Source organism: Coloeus monedula (genome assembly GCF_965178545.1).
Source record: "Coloeus monedula genome assembly, chromosome: 5".
NCBI lineage: Eukaryota > Metazoa > Chordata > Aves > Passeriformes > Corvidae > Coloeus > Coloeus monedula.
This window is the reverse complement of record NC_138785.1, coordinates 59463179-59482991: the sequence shown is the minus strand read 5'-3', so window position 1 is coordinate 59482991 and position 19813 is coordinate 59463179. Positions and strand designations below refer to the sequence as shown.

At 39.8% G+C, this 19813-nt stretch overlaps 2 protein-coding genes across 2 annotated transcripts; one reads left to right on the top strand and one right to left on the bottom strand.

Annotated features, from left to right (window-relative positions):
• Nucleotides 1–1300: 1300 nt before the first annotated feature.
• QDPR (quinoid dihydropteridine reductase) lies at nt 1301–10587 on the bottom strand. Its single transcript, XM_082281429.1, has 7 exons — nt 10472–10587; nt 10260–10352; nt 8757–8853; nt 7826–7966; nt 5393–5501; nt 3968–4051; nt 1301–2167 (listed from the first exon to the last, which is right to left on the bottom strand). The coding sequence occupies exons 1-7, from the start codon at nt 10553–10555 to the stop codon at nt 2059–2061; spliced, it is 717 nt and encodes a 238-aa protein (XP_082137555.1). The 5' UTR covers nt 10556–10587; the 3' UTR covers nt 1301–2058.
• Nucleotides 10588–11527: 940 nt separating this feature from the next.
• CLRN2 (clarin 2) lies at nt 11528–16416 on the top strand (the record flags this gene model as incomplete). The annotated part of the gene is made up of 3 exons (XM_082281946.1): nt 11528–11780; nt 15563–15742; nt 16151–16416. 3 exons carry the CDS (start codon nt 11528–11530, stop codon nt 16414–16416), a joined length of 699 nt encoding a protein of 232 aa, XP_082138072.1.
• Nucleotides 16417–19813: the final 3397 nt, after the last annotated feature.

Sequence of the window (19813 nt, the reverse complement as noted above, 5' to 3'; positions counted from 1 at the left end):
GGTTAGACTAGATGATCTTCAGAGGTCGCTTCCAGCCCAAACCATGCCGTAACTCTGTGAAAATCTTCACAACAGGCCTACGGTCTCCAGTTGTAGTGTGTGGGCACTGCAGGGAGCTCATCCATATGGAACACACCCACACAAAGACACATCTAATCACAGCACAACCAGATCTCTGGGCCAGCTGAAGAAGCCAGGCAACCCAGATGTTTGCAGTGGCAGGGTGGCTTTTACTCCTAGACAGTTAACTGAAATTAAGTTTAGAGAGACACAGGATGAAACTGGTCACAAAAAGGCTCTTCAACATCAAACTCCTCAGGTTAAATCTCTCACCTTTAGCAGCAAGCTTAACAGACACTTGCCTCATTGTCACACACTCAACTCTATTTTCATTCTCCAGCTTTAATAATGTCATTTTTGTATCTTTCTGCTCATACCTGAAAACTGATGAAAGTTAATCCAGAAGTTTTCCATTCACAATTATGCTTTAACACTATTCACTCTTTTAGCTAGCTTGGCAAAGGGAAGCCTTCAAATCATGTTAGTTTGTAGTATGATAGCTACCCCCTTTTCCAGAATAATTGAGTAGCACCCCAGGGTTTCATTCCCTACCAGCGCCTTGCAGTTTTTGTCTGTACCCTGAGCCTGTAGAAACTGCTGGTGCAGCAGCATCATTGTGAGCTTTTCACTTAAAATCAAAAGCAGATTTACAAATTGATAGTCCTGGACCGTTTCGACAGGACAGAAAAATTCCCCTCCACCTCTGCATACAGCAAAACAAAACAAGTAAAGAGACAAGAGACAGTCATATCAAAACAGGCAACCATTCCATGTTAAAATTAACATGGGCACATGTGAGCTTTTCCAGTGGAAAGAGGGGAAAGGTTTCCTGACTCATGGCACTAAATCCTTCCCCAGCAGAAGCCTGAAGTTAATAAAAACAAAAAAAGTTCAGAGGGAGAACATATACACAACTTTTTATATTTAATTGCTTTCAAGATGTTCCCAAAAATCTGATAGTACTCATTCCATGTAAGTCTATGCTCAGAACAGGTAATGATTGCACTCTGCATCTGAATTGTGTTTCCACATAACATGGTTGAGTTTAAGAAAACATTTGCTCCAGCTGAAGGCCTGCCTCTGTGCATGGCTAGTAGATCTTTGGCAGAAACACCATGCACCATTATCAGAATTAAATAGGTAAAAAAAATTAAGTCCTTTACCACAACTGAACTGTACTTTCAACTAAACCAATTAAATGTTATCAAGATATTGGGATTACAGTAATGGAGACAACCAGTACATAAAACAATATACATTTATTTAGCACAAAAAGTTCCATTTTCAAACAGAAGTGCATTTTTTCTACTTCCTGATGGCACTTTGCTTTTCAAAAAAGTCAAGAACCATCATGACTAAGAGAAAGGCATGCTATTCATTTGACAGAATGACAGTTTTATCCTTCAACTGTAGGCCTGAGAGCAGCTTATGAACTGTAAGGCAAATTAAGAATTCCTTCTCAAGTGAGTAATCTCTATTCAGTTTCATTAACTCAAGTGGAACATTCACAAGAAAAGTGTTACACGACTAGGATATGATATGTGCCTGCGGTGTTCCCTATGGCTACAGACAACATAATAGGCAGGGGGTGGGGTTATAGTCTCAGACAGAAAAAGACAGAATACTGAAAGAGTTACAGTAAGTTGCCAGAAACACTTACTGACAGAAAAAAATCCAACCATTATGTATGCAATCACATGACATAGTTAAGCACAATTCCCATTTCACAGAAAACAGGTAAGTTGCCATATAATGCTCAGGACTAGGACATCTACAGACTTCAAAGCCTGCAACTTTCGTTTACAGACCAGTTGATATTATTTGGTAAACAAATGCTGATAGCTCACAACTGACAACACAGAAGTATTACTTGAAATCTGGTTCAATTAACGGAATGACTACAGACACTGGATACAGAAGACCATTCAGATTATACTGGTGCACAGATTTTCCACAGCTTCTCCTTTGCTGAAGTTTCATCACTTTAAGTGACTGACATCAAAGATGTGCTGCTGAAACTAGTTCAGTCTTCCCACCTGTAGTTATCACCTGGATTAGACTGCCAGAGCTTGGTCGATCCTTTCCTGTCATCCAGTTATAAAAGGTTCTGTTTTAAAATAAATGGATAGAACAGGGTGAGAAAGAACAAAAAAGTAACAACTACTATCAGGTATATTGACAGGAAGAATAAAATACAAGCCTATTACTTTTCCTTCTGCTCTCTCTGGTGTTCTCTGTGTGATGTGATCACTGGATTCAAACCCTCAGAACTGGACAGAGGGTCCAAAGAAATTCAAGGGGCTTTAGAGCACACAGGATTTCCAAAACATCTCAAAGGAAAAGGCCAGGAGCTCAAATTGTCAGGGTGGCTAGGTTTTTTCCCAATTAAAAAAATAATTTGAAAAAGGGAAGGAGGGGCTACTTAAGTTGCTCTTACAGCATATATATAAAAGAAATACAGTTTTATTGGCTAGGATAGAGTTGCTAAACCCATTACTCTGACAACAGGCCATTATAACATTTCAACATTTAACTGTGAAAGTGGTCTCAGTGGGAGGAAAAAAGCTGTTAAGACATCCAAAATAGTGCTGAGTAAGATGGATACATTCTATGTAGCAGACCAGGACACTCCTTATCAAAACACAATATAAACTCCTTCCTCAAAATAGAATAGAGAAAGTGAAGGATATTTTACAGGTCCTTCAGCCCTTCCAATGGTGCAGACATAGCAATTGCCATATTGGAACAACCCACTATCCAACAAGAGCTTCCAGGGCACAAAATGCAAGTGCCATATTGGAAAGAATTTCCTGCATCCTTCCCAAGATGCAGATGTTGCCAACAGATGCTAATGCTGCACAGGCAGTGAGATTTTCAGTTTTCAAAGCTGGGGTTAAATTTTAGGAAATTAGAAACAAAACAAAACAATCAACTGAGTTCTCCTATAAGGATAAATTACTCAGAAGTTAAACTTAAAAAATTAATTTGCAAATCTGCAACATCTGGCTACCCCATCTCTGGAGCACAATAAATTAAGGCTCTTTTTCTGAATATTTTCAGGCCAGCTAAATTCAGTTGATGGGGCCTGTTTTAAAGAGCCTCATCAGACAACTGCAGAGGCTTCAACTAAACAGCTGCAACTGCAAATTTCCATCTCTGGCATCCACCTTAAAAAAAATTCACAAAAAACGAAATCTGATGTCAGAACTAAACTACTCAGCAATAGGTAAACGCAATTTCACTGTCAGTTCTAAAAGATTTTTAAAACATGTAAAAATTCACTCTCAGCAGAAATTCTGATACTCCCCATCCCATTGCAGAATGCAATACTCACGCTGCACCTTCTCTAACCCTGAGGAATGAGAACAGTAAGGCAGATAATCTCAGCCTGCCGTTACATAAGATACAGCTGCAGCTTCAGCATTTTGCAACATCATTCAGGACAAGTTTTTGTGGATAATACTAAATTTTTTTAAACAAGAGCAGGAGTGTTGCCAGTTGAGAGAACTGAACTAACATGCCATAAACTGGGCAGTAAAGTGTTTAAAGGAAAAAGAAACCCACCCAAGTTTACATGCCTATTTGCAGTTTATCTTTAAGCCAGGTGTCTCCTGCACCTGCTGTCTGCAATTTAATTTGTCTACAGGCTTTAGTAAATTCTCTGGCTTCCAACTGCTTAAGGCTATCTTCCTTGCTGAAATAACTCATGTATACTGAAGTTGATGGCGTTAGGCTAATTTTCTCCAGTGCAATTAAACTCAATGTGATTTAGAAAGATAAACAATAAGATGATGGAGGAAAAAAAAATCCACCCAAATCCAAGACACCTATTTAAAAAGAACAGGCACTGAGATGCAGCAGCAAGAGGGACAGTGAGGAACTGCTTAGTTATCCCACAGATACTCACTCTGCAATGAATTCTAAGGGTGTCCAGGAGCTGAAATCTGCATCAGGCATTGCTTTCCTGTTTGCTGGCGTATCTAAGGTAACCCTATGATTAAAAAAGATAAGCAAGCCTTTTATTTATATATCATGTTTCTGATGAGCACCACCTGCTTCAATTCACTGCTGTAACATGCTTGACTTTTACACCATGTGGTATGGATTTCCCTTGCATCCTCCCCGTGTGTTAACAGAACGTAGTCATTAGTTTCAATGTATATCCAAGGCTCCAACTTAGAGCCCCAAGCTTCTGGGCTCACCAACGAACTGTCCATTGGGGCCAACACTTAGCTTGCAGCTCCCTTCCCACCTCTCTCATCCAGACAGGGAATGGCAGCAATAAGCTTCATGTACTGCACAGCACATATGCACTACATCCATGCTTTTGAGAGACTACATGCACAAACATAGGAAGTTTTAACTTTGACAATACATATTTATGCTACATACAATGACATGAAAGGGTTAACTTTGCAGAACTCCCTCACTGAGATACTGTTGACAATCCAAGGTATATTTACCCTCTCAAAAATTCACTTGAGAACAGAGTTTTGCAGGAGAACTACCCAAGAGCAGCATGTACAAGAATCCAGTGATTTTGGCGTCTGCCTGCCTGTAAAGCTCTGTAGAAGGTGGTGTCAATCATCTAAACACATTTAATGCCATTCTTGTCTGACCTGAAGAAGTGTGTGTTAAAAGTGTGTGTGAGGAAATCAAAAGAAGGGAGAATTCAGGTAGTGTACCAAATCCCTGTACAAAACTCTCTGGTCTTAAACTTTGGGTCCTGAACTAGATATGGACCTGGCAAGAAAAATACTTTTAATTTTTGCAGCAGAATTGATAAAATTAAACATAGTGAAGACCTACTAGGCCATCCACTTTTTACTAGCTTTCCTGATGCAAATGAAAGCAGGCAAATACTAGCTAAACTTTCTTGGTCTACTTTCACCAATCAAGCATAGATATGCAGCACCTTATGAAGAAGCATCTTTAATCAAATGAAAACCTCTGAAGTAATCCTTTGCCTTACTATTATCACACAGCTAAGTCTAAAACTGTGTTGAACAGTTCATCTCATTTTTACAGTTCTGTCTATACTGAAATAAAGAAATCAGACAATGCATGGCTACAGTTAAACTGGTTAAAAGTAAATCAAATTTTAATCCTAACATCCACTACTGTTTTGCAAAGGCAAAGAAAAGAATGTAATCATATTTAGGGTGACTTGTGTAACACTTTGTTCATCCAGTCAAGATGCCCCCTTTCTCTGTGAGTAGTCTGAGAGGCTGGGTGCTGTGAATAGGACACTGCAAGCATATCTGTGTGGCTGTAGGTTACAGCAGTAACTAAATAAAACAACACAGGCAGAGACAGCTAAGCAACCACTTACGGTAAAATGGCAACTGCAGCAGAACCAGATGGCAGGCCACTGCTGGCACCAGCCAAACTCTGACAAAGCTGATGCACTGCTCCTTTGGCCATGCCATAGGCAATCATCCCTGAAAATCAAAAACAGGCAAATTAGAGCACAATCAGAACAGCTCTCAATGTCAGCAGTAACATGACAGAAACTAAAGACTGTTTGATGAATAGTAAGACCACTTACCACAGCCAGAAGAGAATCACACTTTTAAAATATATTAAAACAAAAAACTGATAATAATAAGAGGGCTTTAGTAGACATCCAGGAACTATCACAGAACTCAGTTAACTTAGCACTACAGAAATAAGCAGCTTACCAAGTCAAGCATGTTCAGTCAGTGTATCCAAATGCATCCTGAAGGATGTGACCTACAGGGCTAAGCTCACAAATATAACAAAGTCTGAAGATGCTCATAGATTTTAATAAGGCACTCTTCTATTAATTTTAATCATATAACTAAGGTATTCGTGAGTTTGGACCTGAACAGATACAGTTCACTTCCCTTTCAGATCTGGGATTCACTTTGTCAGCACCCCAGGTCTGACAGCCCCTGTAGAGAAAACTACAAAAAAACCCAACCCTCATGGTAGAAAATTAATAAATAATGTGTAGGGAAAGCAAACTTCTTCCTAAAAACTGTTGTTTTCTAGGCAGACAGCATTTAGCAGTGTAAAAGCAGCAGGAACCAGAGCATAAAGCACACTGCTCAGGTACAAGATCTGGACAATCAGGGTGCTAGAGGTCTCAGATGTCTCAAGGCATGCATCTGTCAAGAAGTCCGGACACAGATTAAGCAGCTAAGAAAACATGAACGTGTTTTGTCTACTACAACTGAATGTCTTTCTTCCTACCCATCTATACAGCTACCCCACCCCTTTCCAACATTCCTGAAGACATATTTTGAATATAATAGAAATACATATTGTATCACACCCACTTTTATTAGGAGCAATAATGGACAGCACTAGCTAACTTATTTTATTGTTATGATAAGAACATTCATGTGTCTCATATTCCTCTCTCATCTTGCCTAAACTAAACATTCTAAATCTTCTTAGAAACCTTTTCATGCCTGATACATTTCTCACACTGTTTCTGTCACTGTTCATGTAATTTTCAGTGTTCTTCAGTTTGCATTATGCGAGGCAACATTTTCTCATAGGAAAAGAAGAATCTCATTAAGAGCAAACAAGAGAAAGATTACTTCTTCCAGAACAGCCGGTCATAACAAGGCTAATAAGGCATATTTGCAGAAGTTGAGTAACAACTCTTTCCCAATTCTTCCTGATGTTAATAAGTTGCATGTGTTTGCCCAAAGCACTGCTGTGACTTTCAGAACAATTCAGACTAGCAGAAACTAGCTAGTTCAAAACAGGAAGGCACATCGCTTTGATTCCTGTGTTGTGGTCCCTATCTCCCAAAACCACCCAAACAAAAACCATGAAAGTTTGCCAGAATTCACTTTTTTTTCATTTGTATATAGTTAGTCAGCAGTTCACTGTAAATTATTCATCTGCTTATTCTCACAAAATAAACCTTTTATCTTTGACTATAGCAGATGACACTATAAACACAGAAGATTAATCATTAACTAGAAAATATATAGAATATTTTTGCCCGAAGAGTGTTAGGCAAAGCTTTCAAGAATATTCATAAATTGTATATGTTTTAAGATCTTAGTATCTGTGTCTTAAAAATATCATTGAAATGACACTAATAAAGCTTGGGAAATAGAAGTATTTGTCTCCAACTTTCCTCTTGCTGCCTGTGGGCTTGTGTGTTGGTGCCTTTTTTTTTTTAAATTTTAAATTGCTCCCAGATTTCTTCCTCCATGCAGACCAACATGGTTGAGGAGCAAGATTAAAAATCCAATAAAGCTCCTATTAAATAGCTAGCGGAGTGCAAAGCCAACAATCAACAAGCTTATCTACATCTGAAGCAAAGGTAGACTAAATCAGAACATGAACAGGGCAAGCATGTTTATCAGAATCAGCTGCGTCATCACGAACAGAAAGACTGTTCAATTAAGGACTCTCTATTTCAGAACACGAATAGGAAATTTAACTTTGTCTAAACATTGTACTTACATTGCTGTGTGCTTCTAGCCTTCATTATTTTCCAAACTTTTTTCTATACCATATACTAGACGAGTACATTTCACCAATGTACATCAAATATTATTTAAACACCGATTCTATGTATTTGCACCACGGCTTTGAGAGATCCAATATTGCTACCTGTAAAATTACACTTTCCTTACACATTTCAGCAGCAGTGTCCCACTTGTGCTAGACGTCAAGAACTGGGGTGTGAAGCCACTGCTTCACAAACAAGAATGCTCAGATAAACAGCCATCTCTAACTGCTGGTGTCCCTGCAGCTGTCATGCACTGCATTTTACCTGGGGTTCCAGACAAAGCAGCTTGAGCGCCTGTCAGAGTCAAGAGGCCACCTTCTTTCAGATGTTTTGTGGCAAGGTGGCTGGAAATAGTCGATGTCCAAACGCTCTGCTTCCACATTAGGTCACAGTTTTTGTATAAAGCTGATTAGGAAGAGAATTAGTGAAATTAGTCAAAAGAAGACTTTTAACTCTGATATCCTCACTGTCACACAGAGTGCAACAGCACTATGAAAACATGCTTTCTACCATTTTTTACTTCCACATTGTAAAATATCATTTATGTCTTTTGTATCCCCTTTCTCTTTGAGCCTGTAACATCCAAACCAGAAGGGAGGAGAAAAGGACACATTTTACCAAATTTACTCCAGACAGAAAAGGTTATTTTTCTTCTTGTATCTCTACAGTAGTGGGCAAAGTATAAAATTTCATTCTGAATATTACATGTTTGAAAGCCTTTTTTTAAGGGTTTTTTTGAAGGGTTTTTTCTGTAGCATGATTAGGCAGTGCCTTCCAATACTGTATTGCACAATAACAGCTCAGAGAACTGCAGGAGGCAACTGAAGTTTTATGCATAAAGCAATAACTTAGGAAACAACATCAATACTTCTACCCAGCACTGTCTTTTATAACTTGCCTGACACCGGTAATCTCAGGAAATGTCAGCTCATAGATAATAATGCTGAGCTCCTTCAGAATGCACATCAAAAACTTTTTGAAAAAAATTAGTGCATCAACAAACATTACTGAAGAAACTAAATGCTGTGCAAATTTAACAGACAGCAAAAATTCAGAGAAGCACAAAGAAGCACTGTGACTGAGCTATTTTGTACTTTTATGATTTTGTCCTCTTCTGGACTCAGGAAGAAAGACTTAAGGACTTCTCTCAGCTATCCTTCATGTTTTCACCAGCATGGCTGTACCAAAGGCTTACACTTGGCTTTGGCGCTGCCTCCAGCCCATCCTCCAGCTACACACAAGATCGCATCCACCTTTTCTTCACCAAGAAGTTTTCCAACTTCTGCTGTCACCTTCAACACATAGAATAAGAATATACTGAAAACACTGAACTGATAAGGTAAAGAGGTAAACACCAAGAATGCCCTAAAGTTACTTTTTCCTACTTATGTATTTGAGTAACACAAGACAAAGCAATTTAAACAGCTATAGAAAATTAATATTTATGATCTATGAACTCAAAACAACGGTGTTGAAAAATAACTATAGGTGAAACTCAGATGAATGAAAGCCATAGAGCGTGTGATGTCACTGGAAATAAGTGATCATCAGAGCTGAAACACCTGACCCTTACCTCTATCGTTAAAAATTATTATTGACTTGCTTTTGGCAGGTTCTCTTCCAAGTATGGTGTCGTTTAAGATGGGGACGAAACTCCAGGTCTGACTAGGACTACTGGTGTCACTTTTGATGACAGTGCAAGAAAAACAACTAAAGAGTAGCCTTCTTATTGGTTCTGTCTAGATCACAACCATCAGTTTGAGCCTGGCTGTTAAATTTGAGCTTGTATACTTTTAGGTATCTACAATTTGTTCTCTTTCAAATGTAAGATCTCGCAGCTGGTAATGAATTTGTTGGCTACAAATTTTCTCTGTCAAAGTAAATAGCAAACAATTCATCTCTCAACAAGAGAAAAAGAACCAATAGCTTTTGCAAAAAATATTGAAAATTGTATTGCAAATATTCTATGTTACTCTTTCGAAGCTTTAGGGGTTGTGTAGATATAAAGAAAACATATTGGGTAGATATTCAGTATATCAGTAACAGAAATTGGTTTGAACCTTAAAATGCAAAAACTAAACCTTATCTATTGAGAATACAGCAAAGTATTTTTTTAGGCTGTCTTAGATTCTCCCATATTCACTTTTGTGGAAACCAGTGTATTCCCCTAGGATCCCTTGGGGTTTAGGTTCATACGCTTTGAGTATGCCATCTACCTACACACAACACATTTATAAGTCAGGGTATTTGAAAGAAGTGCTGCATTTTAAGATGTCCTTACCCATCTTCATTACAACTCACCTGCTTCAGTCTGTGACTTTTAAAAGTCAAAACAAAAGCAAAGCAAAACTGCCTTATGTGCTGAGCCTCCAATATCCCGGATCAAGCTCTTTCTGTGTATCCAGTTAAAAGGAATTACAAAAAATTAAAAAGAAGCGACGAGCAGAAGCTGAAGGACCTTGAGTTTCACGGTATGGCCGCACGACCGCCACCGACTGCGCTCCTGCTTCCCGCATGGAGCCGGACCCATCCCTCCAGCCGCCTTGCTCACCGCGGGCGGCAGCGAAAGAGATGCTCACAGCCGCGGCGAGGCTGCGCGCATCGCCCGGCCGAAGGGATGCACACACCCGGGGGAGGCTGGCTGGGGCACCACCCCACCCAGCACCGACCGGCCGCCCCGCACTCGCCGCCGACCCACCTGCTCGGCCTGCTCGGGGAAGGAGTCGGTCGCCCTCACCACCACGTTGGCGCTGGCGTCCGCGTTCTCCGCCAGGTCGATGCTGGCCACCCACTGCCACGGCGAGAGGAACGCCGCGTTAGCGGCCCGCGCCCCGCAGCGCCCGGCCCGGCGGGGCACGGCCGCTCCCCCGTGGGGCGTCCCGCCTCGCCACCTCCCAGCCCGGCGCTTACCCAGTTCTTGGACTTGAAGTACCGCACGCACTGGGAGCCCAGCGCGCCCCTGCCCCCGTACACCAGCACCCGGCCCGCCGCCATGCCCGCTGCTGCTCTCCCGCCGGCGGATGGGCCGCCCCGCGGGGCGGGCGAGGGGCGGCAGCGCCCGGTCGGGGGTGGTGCCAAGGGCGGGGCTGGGCCGCCCGCCCGGGCCGTGCGGAGCCGGGGCCAGGCGGAGGAGGCGAAGTCCAAATACTTCGGCCGAGCCACGCCAGGGGGCCGTGTTACCAGTCCTGCTGTTAATTAAGTAATTAGTGGTTCTGAAGGTCCTCCCAGGGCTCGGGTAGCAGTAACCGTAGAAGCGTGCGGGCAATTACGGCCGGTTTTCTGTAGCGCTCATGGATCGCACCTGTAGCTTGAGTTACGCCGCATGAGTGCCCTGGGCTACGGCACGGCTGGCCAGGCCACCCCGGCTGCGAAGGGCTTTGTGCGCCCCGCTGTAATTCAGAAGATTCCAGACCCATCATTTCTGCCCTTCAGATAACTCTGCCTGCAGTGACATTTAGAAGCTGGGTGGGAGCAAGCGCCGGGAAGCTCAGCACGGCTCAGGCGACAGCAGAATCCTCCAGCCAAATTACACTGTTTTAATGCTTTGTCCCTTGCACACAACTGTTTACCCGCTTTCTTTAATAATCTAAGAAACTGGATTCTTCTCGAAATTTTCTTCACATGAGGTTACAGTAAAAAACTTGATGTCATTTGAGCAGGACAATTAAACCCTTGAGGAAATATTAGACAGGCCATAGAGATAGAATTACTTACTGCAGAAAGAAGCATCACCGTGCTACAATGTAATGAAGCCCTTACTTGCAACCATTTCAGGATGTTGCAGGAAAATGTATTTTTTGCCTTGATTTTTAACCATGCAGATTAATTGCTAGACCTTCAATATACAAAGATAAGTATTTTGAAATGCCTGATATTCGGCTGTGGATTTTGGAGCATGATGAAAAGTGGGAAATACAACTGACTACTGCAGATAGGGCTTGGAGATGATCCCTTGAAAGCACTAGGATGCCTGGCTGCTTTAAAAAGACGTTATTTTCCTTGGCTTCTCTAGTAAGTTTTGTGTCTTTTATCTTGATTGTTGTTGCAATGGGGACCCCAAAGTGGATGACTGGAAAGATCCTTTGCAAAACAGGAGCTGATTTGGTCAATGCCACAGATCCAGAGCTGGTAAAGTTCATTGGAGAAATTTACTATGGACTCTTTCGGGGCGGCAAAACACGCCAGTGTGGCTTGGGTGGGCGGCGTTCCAAATTCACAAGTAAGTACAATTTTGGTTGAATATTTAGTCTAATGTCTAGTTGGAATTTAGCACTTTATTCTTTTTGTTTACAGAACTCGTAGAATGCAAATTATTATTATTATTAAATAAATATGCAGTCTTTATGGTTTGGTGTTTGAGAGTGAATATAAAATTTCTATCATTTCAGGAGTGATTTTTGCTACAGTTGTACTCTGTAGTCCTGGAATCAAGATGGGAAAAAAGATCCCTAGGGATAGATGGAGAGTTTCCTTTTAGCCTTGTGAAGGGGGTGAAAGTCATTTGGAGATGACCCTGTAAATCATACTTTCCCCTTGACTGACTTTTTCTATGCCAAGTTTTGCTTTGCCATCTCTCTGCTTCTGTCCTTGCCTTCTCTGTTGAACTCTTCTGAGGTTTTTTTCCCTTTAAGAAGCAGAGATTTATTTAGCTGGCCACATTTTTGTATTTCTCTGGCTGTCATAATGCAAATGTCTACCATAGCACACACCACTAACTGTATTAATAATGTTGAAGAAATTCTCACCTTCTTTTCTATTAAGTTTGGAGACAATAAATTGCTGAATTCTTAACACTTGTAGAAACTCTTCTAAATGTATTCCTTTTAACGTAAAATATTTTCTTGTGGTCTTGAAAGCACTGAGCTGTATGCTCGATAATTTCCACATTTTAGTCATCCTGTTTTGTAGTGAAAATGGTAATTTGCATTGAAGATTTTTAGTTCACTGTACAGATTTCCTGCAACTTAAACCAATATGAGTTGAAGCTGCTGCAGTCTCACCCTCTCCCTAGCCCACAGCAATGCTGTCCTGTCCCAACCTTTGCATTGCCTCTGGTAGTTGTTGTGGTGAGGTAGTTCAGAAGTTAAACTGGCCAAAAATTTAACCTACAAAAATAAATAATTGTTTTCCCACAGGATCGTGTCTGACTACACAACTGCACAAGCACTCCTATAAAAACTTGAAGGCAGGTGTGACTGTGGGACTTGAGAGGGAATGGAGAAAAGAACCAGAGCAACCTCAACTTAGATCAGCATGACCAGTTTTTAAACTGGATGAATTTGGACTGGTCACTTTTAGAGTAACCAAATTATTGCTCAAGCTCTGACTGCAGCTGCAACTTCATGACATGGACATAGCAGTCATGCTCATCCAATCCCAGTTCTTTCACCCCATTCTGTCAGAGATGAAGAAAAAGGTAGCCAATCTCCTTTAAAACTCTGTACAACTTTCTGGACTATTTAATAAACTTTCAGATTTTTTCCTGTGTAACCTGAGAGGAAGGCATAATGTTCCACAGTCACGCTGGAGCACATTGATATGCATTTGGAGGACATGAGCCTGCACTCCTTAGACAAACAGAGCTCTCACTGAAGGTAGTAAGAATTCTCCATTAGAACTGTAAAACTGGGTCATTAAGTTCAGTAGGCACAAATACACATTTTGGTCAACGAGTGTTCCAGAGATTTTCCCTTTTAAATATTTTAATAACTCTATTGAGTTTGATATTTTCACAATACTGTTTTCAAACAACAATACACAAAGCTGTTACTTTTGCACAATGGTGAGCAGGACTGGGGATTCTGTGTTTGACATGACATTTTTCTGGTTTGAATTTCCCCCTTAATCTCTAAGCATTCTGAATTTACTGGGGAGCAAGAACTGTGAGACTTTTCTTGAGGGATGTAATGATATAAATGGGACTTCACTGGCACCATAGATCAAGACAAAGCTAACACCTCATATGGTGCAGTATGGCAGTACCTCTGGCACTTTGGAATTCCAAATTGAGGTAATTTACTGTTATTGGTACATCCCCTTTCCCTCTGTTAACATTCACTAGAGTAGACTTACGGCTGGCACACTCGCTTTTAGCTGGGACAGTGACAGCATGACTCAATTGCCATAATAGGTATCCAGTGCTCTTTTGTACTCCTCAAGATGTATATCTGGCCTCCAGCTGCTGCATCTGGAAGTGTCCCATATATAGTGCAACATGTATGTTAGACCCATGGGGTTGTTATGATGGTCCTAAGACACCTAAGTTGGCATAAGATGCTTATGTTTTGACAACTGAGTCAAACCCTGAGAACAAGCTGGGGAAGCCACACATTTTGCCTGTGCATAGCAAATACTGCTGGATTGTGTCAGGAGTCTCCACAGAAATATCCTTCCCATGGATTCTTATTTCTGCATACTAAGCCAGACCCAAGTCTTTGGGACTTGGCTGCGAGACTCAGAAAAGAGACCAAATAATCCTTACAACTGCCCTAAAATCTCTGATGGTTTGTAAGGAGGCTTAATTCCGTGTGCTTTGTTGTTACACTGCCAGTTGTTTTCCAGTCAGAAAGCAACCTAGTTTTTGGATTCCCATTTCTAATATATACTTCTGATTCTCATTTAGTCCCCTCGTTTCATCTTGTCAGTCTCCTGTAGCTCCTCTGTACACCAGGCCCAGCTATAACCCCAGAATGAGCTACTGAAACAGATCTGTTGAATCACAATATTTTTGTATGGGATTTCTACAATATGATTTTTTTCTACAGAATCTACTATAATTCTGTCATGTCATGATCAAATTGTACGCCTGATGTTCATGGTGACATCCACTAACTATTCCTGCCTACTTTTTAGGTGGCTTGTTTGGACTTTGGGGTTTTTTTGTCAGTTATGCAGCACAGGAAGGAATTAATTTATTTATTTGTTTATAATATAGTATACCTTCTTTGTAGTAATGTTTTAGTAATTAGGCAGTAAGTTCTTCAAAACATGTATGAGTGTGCAGTGCTATGCTGAAGGTCTCTTTTTGATCACCTTGTCTTTTAGGGTTCCTCTCAATCAGCCTCTCTCTTTCCTCTCAGTCAACATGTCACCTACAATTCCCTACTCACATTTCTTCTGATTGTGTTACTGAAGGGCTGCAGGATAAACTAAACATTCAGGTGTACATTTCCTGCTGCTGGCCAATCTGCCCCCCCCTTCACCTGTTACTGTGAAGAGAGAACCAAGAAGATTACTGTTCTCTAGAGACAAGCAAGTGACAGTCTGCTTAAGGAGAGCTTGTGCCTGTAGCAAAACATGGGAGCACTTCACCTAAAGCCTACCTGACTGCAATACTTTACAAGCTTCCTACATCTGTAGATAAAACCCTGCCAGATGCCCAGAAAAGCATAAAGGGGCTATAAACATGAGATGAGAAACCAAGAGGAGAATCTTAAAGGGCAAACCTGTGGGATTAGGATGTATGAAATCAGGGCAGATCTCACTGGAGCCAGCAGTAAAGAGAGGAATAGAAAAAAAGAACATGAGAAAATAAACACAGGAAAAAGTGATACTATTTTAAGCAGCAAGGGGCCAAACAAGGAAACTATGAGACTCCAAATGGATGAGATTAAAAGCATAAGACAGGAATGAGAAGCTCAAAATCAGGAGTTTGGTACAGAGAAGAGAGGTGAAAAAGAGACAGGAAAGTATGCAGCAGACAATACAGCAGCAGAGATAAAGACATTAACACAACTAGATAAATAAACAGGACTTAAGCCTGAATCCTTAACCACAGATCCTGTGTAGATTATTCCTGTAGCAGAATATCCCTGGTTTGTCTGATGCACTGAAAAATAAGGCATCATGAACTGAGGTGTGTGTAACTAGCTGAATTCCACATCTCTGTAAAAAATAGTCTTGCTTAAATATAAACTGAATTTGAAGCAGCAGCACAGTGTGATGTTTACCATCATCAAGAAAAGCTATACACTGAATACACCATTTATTTTTCCTTGACAGTTTTCCCACACATGGTGAAAAAGTTGAACACAGGCCTGCATGTGATGATCATAATATTCCTCTGTGTGGCCATTTTCTTTTCTCTGGTCAGTTTTGGATTCTGCGTTCTTAATGCAATAAAAGTTCCTTACCGGGCTATTAACGGTCCAGCAGGAGCATGCCTTTGGAACTTCCTTGCAGGTAAAGTCATTTACCAGTGTTTTTTTCTAGTTACACTCATAGAAAATGATACAAGTTCCTTCTTTTGCCTTGGTAAATACCTCTTTGACTTAAATATTTGTGAGCACAATGACGGTTGCAGTGAATTCTCACCTATCAAAACAGAACTTCCAGGTGGCATCTCAGCTTCTTGCGTCTAGTCAACATTTAACAGGAGCTATGAATGCCAGCCTTTAGGCTTTGTGTCACTGATAAAAGTATGTTTGCCCATACAATAAAGCCTAAGCATTTTGAAGGTTTTAAGCCATGCTTTTGTCTATCCTTACTCTGTAGAGTGCTCACTGATGTATTCAATAAGTCTTTTGAGGCACAATCAAAATGTCTGTATTGTTTTGATTTGATAATGGTAAATACTTCATTTTGTTGCAGGTGGATTTGTAGTACTTGCAGTCACCAGCTTCATGGCTGCTGTGAAACTTCATCACCTCACAGAAAGAATTGCCAATTTTCGGGAAAATGTCTTTCGGTTCGTTATCTTAGAGGAACGCTCTGAAGACTGTTTTTGGATTTGTGTGGCAAGTGCCACAGCACATGCAGTCAATTTGCTGCTAATAGCCATTAGTGGGATTCATTTCCCTAAAATTAAGACTAAAACAGAAGAAGTGAATGTTACGGCAGAAGATATCATGTACTAACAAATCTACACAAAACTATTTTGGTCAAGTGAACTGTTGTGATAGGAACAGCTTCTTGGCTCTTCAGCCTTTGTTTTGGATAGATGATTTACATATAAACCTGAGTAAAGATGTCAGTCTACAATACCAGCAACTAACATGTCTGTGAAAAAGTAAAAAAACTCAAATGCTATAAATATCATTATTCTCAAAATGGACTGATATCTGCAGTGAATATATGCTGTTACTCAGTTTTTAGAGCATTTGCACTTCGGCATATTTTAGAAAACTAAGGTAAAATATTATCTCATCAAACAAAGTGTCTTCTTTATTTAGAAAGAAAACATGTTTATCACAAATCTTTGAAACTATAAGGTTATTTCAAAACAGAAAGAATGTATGTTTGGCATTCACTTTCACAGAATTATCTAGAGCATGTTGAGAGGGACATATAAGTTATGTTTGATGATGTTTTACAGCATTGAAAAAGAAAACATCATATGTGAGGCTAAAGTTAAGGGGCAGCAAAGTCTCTAAGTGTGTGTGAAATGTTTTTAAAACAGAAATTATCCAATACCCCAAGGCAAAGAAGTGAGAAATGTAAAGTATATGGGATGCTATTAGTCTATGAAGAAAAAATTCTTAGTTGCTAGATGAATATTTCATTGCAGCTTCTGGAAGTAAAGTAAACAGATTAAAGGTAATAGTGCTTTTAGATAACCTGGAAAATAATATTCTGACAGATTGTCTTTATAACTGCGTTAATTGTTAAATCCATCTGAAATCAAGTAAAAGTGATGTATGATGAAACAGTGTTGAAATGAATAGAGCTGGCTAAATGGATGGAAAAGTTGCTTTCTTAGGAAGTACCATGGTTTTGACAGGGATTCAACCAGTTCATGGGTCACGAGGAGTGAACATTTTTGAGAAAAGAATATGGAATGTACCACTAAGAATGGATACGGTGATCTCTACCATCTCTGGGTTTGGCTCTACAAGGTTAGGAGGATTATGAGTGAAGCAGAAATTTGTGAGGGTGCCTCTGCAATAGGCCCTAATAACCTGTCTTCTTCAAGACACTATGAGCCACTTTTTTTTTCAGGAGGACTAAAATTATTTTTTAAAATTTAAGAGAGAAAATTATGATGAGTCTAGGGAATTCATTTCTCAATGAAATAGAACAATTAAAATTTTAGCATAAAAGAGACTCAATAAATCAGAAAAAGTGATTCCTATTTTATACCACCCTCTTATTTCACTGTTCTTCTGATTTTGCTGGTGCTTTCACTCAGATTGTACCCTGGGCCACAACTCCAGAAAGATGGTCCCAGTACATGGACAGGCAGCAAACAAACCCAGTCTATGAAAGCGTCTTAGAGGGTAACAACACAGTACTGCCGGGGAAACTGTCCACAGAGGCTTCTGTGGTACCACCATCTTCCCCTCCCAGAAAATTCTGAGTGGCTTTGAAATAGAAAAACTTGAAGTGCAGCATAATTATGCAAGTAGAAAATGTAATACTTGTCATTTGTACTCTTTCTATGAACATGTATAATTTAGACGTAGTTACTGTACAGAAAGAATTATATTGTGACATGTAACTTAGCTTTTACTAAATATAGTTTTCTTCAGGAGGTGAGAAGGAAGCAGATTGTTAAATCCTCCATATTAAAAGATTGCTTTGAAAATGCTTTTCAGTAATATTAATATGCATGTATTGCAACACATTTTCATACTGATAATAAACTGGTTAGTGGCCTCCAAATTTCCACCCCTTCCAAAAATATTGTTGAATAAGAATCATTTAGGACTATTTAGGTAAGGACAAGATTAAACATTTGTTGGAGTGGATTCCTAGATAGGTCACAGTAGCTCTGTGGAAGAACCTGCAGAATGCACTGTATAGATGAAGTTAAAGGGGGATGGCTGGGCTGATCAGCATTTTAATTTCTTGGTTTGAATCAATTCAAGAGTGGAGCATACTCTGCAGTAAAGGTCCAAAAGAAGATTTGTCTTACAGCAGATGTATGAAGCATCATTGTGGGATACTGTACCTGCACGAGTAGAATGACCAAATAACATTATCACCCAATGGCAGTGTTGTGACGTGTGAGAAAACAGTATTTTCAGTTCAGAGTGAACAGAAGTATCGCCATGCATGAGCTAAACTTAATGAAACAGATGTAAGGCTAAATTAACCTTTCACCTGCACGGGTTGTCCGAGCTTAAGCCCTGCTAAGATACACTGATAGGTCAATGCATGGAATATTTGCCCTGGGAAATTTTATCTGCAGAAAAAGAGGTTAAATGCAGTCATACATATTTGAAATGTACAATTACAAAGCACATCCTGGGGTTAACAACAGGTAAGATTATCACTTAAACCTTTTCAGCTTTCCCTTGTACATCATAAACTAATTTCAAAAACGTGCAACTTGATATATGTGGTCTACTTTATTTACACATTTTTTATTATGCTTCACATAGTGTATCTGATCATATGCATGCTCAACACGTGGAAATTAATACTTCTCTGGGGGCACTTCTTACCTTGGAAGATTTGAAATCCCAGAGGAGAACATTTATGAGCAATATCTGCCCAGAACTTTGAAGACGTTATGGGTCTAACCTTATCTTTCCATAAAATTAAAGACATCCTCATATATCCCAAAAATACCTACTTAATTTGTATGTGCAGAATAATATATAGAAGCACCATGTAAGTAGAGAAGCTATGGAGTTCAAAGAACTAAGGAACTGCTCATTGTATCCAACAGCCTTGCCAAAATAAATTAAGCTAAAAATTAATTACCACTTTGATCCTTTAAATAATATGATGGTTTAATGTTTAAAAAATGTATTTTTACAAGATAAATCCAATTGGATGCCATTTGCCTCAGTCATTATTTCTGACTGCTGCTGTTCTTAATAAAACATGTTATTTGTCTCTGTACCATGTACTTCATGGAAAAAGCTGGTAGGTGGGAAATGCAACGGACTCCTAGAGAACAGGCCCAACTCCTTCTACATCATGTTCTGCTGGTTTAACAGCGTAACTCCACTTAAAGATGTATGGAAAAGCAAACATTGTTATACATAGTGTCATAAGGTGTCTTATTCTCATGTATAAAAATGAATTACTTAAAATCTATGCTTCATACTTCAGGGGCAGGGAAAGAAACAAAAAAGGTCTGGATCACCTGAAATTAAAGTCCAGTGCATGTTCAGTGCTCTTCAGACTGACAATACAATAGCTGTCAGCAAACTCCAACCAGTTCTTTTCCATGCAGTGCTTTTGCTGAGCATATATCTACTTCTGACAGTACAGTGACAGAATACAGACCTCGTATTCTGTTGTGAATTTTCCTGACAAAATATAACCACAGTCATTCTCACCATTTTTTTTATTTTCAATTAC

Coding starts and splice junctions, on each gene's coding strand:
- QDPR (XM_082281429.1), bottom strand. CDS start 10,555: ATGGCGGCGGGCCGGGTGCTGGTGTACGGGGGCAGGGGCGCGCTGGGC. Junction 7,967..8,756: donor AGGCAGCGCCAAAGCCAAGT/GTAAGCCTTTGG, acceptor CTTCCTAATCAG/CTTTATACAAAAACTGTGAC. Junction 5,502..7,825: donor TGCTTTGTCTGGAACCCCAG/GTAAAATGCAGT, acceptor TTTGATTTTCAG/GGATGATTGCCTATGGCATG.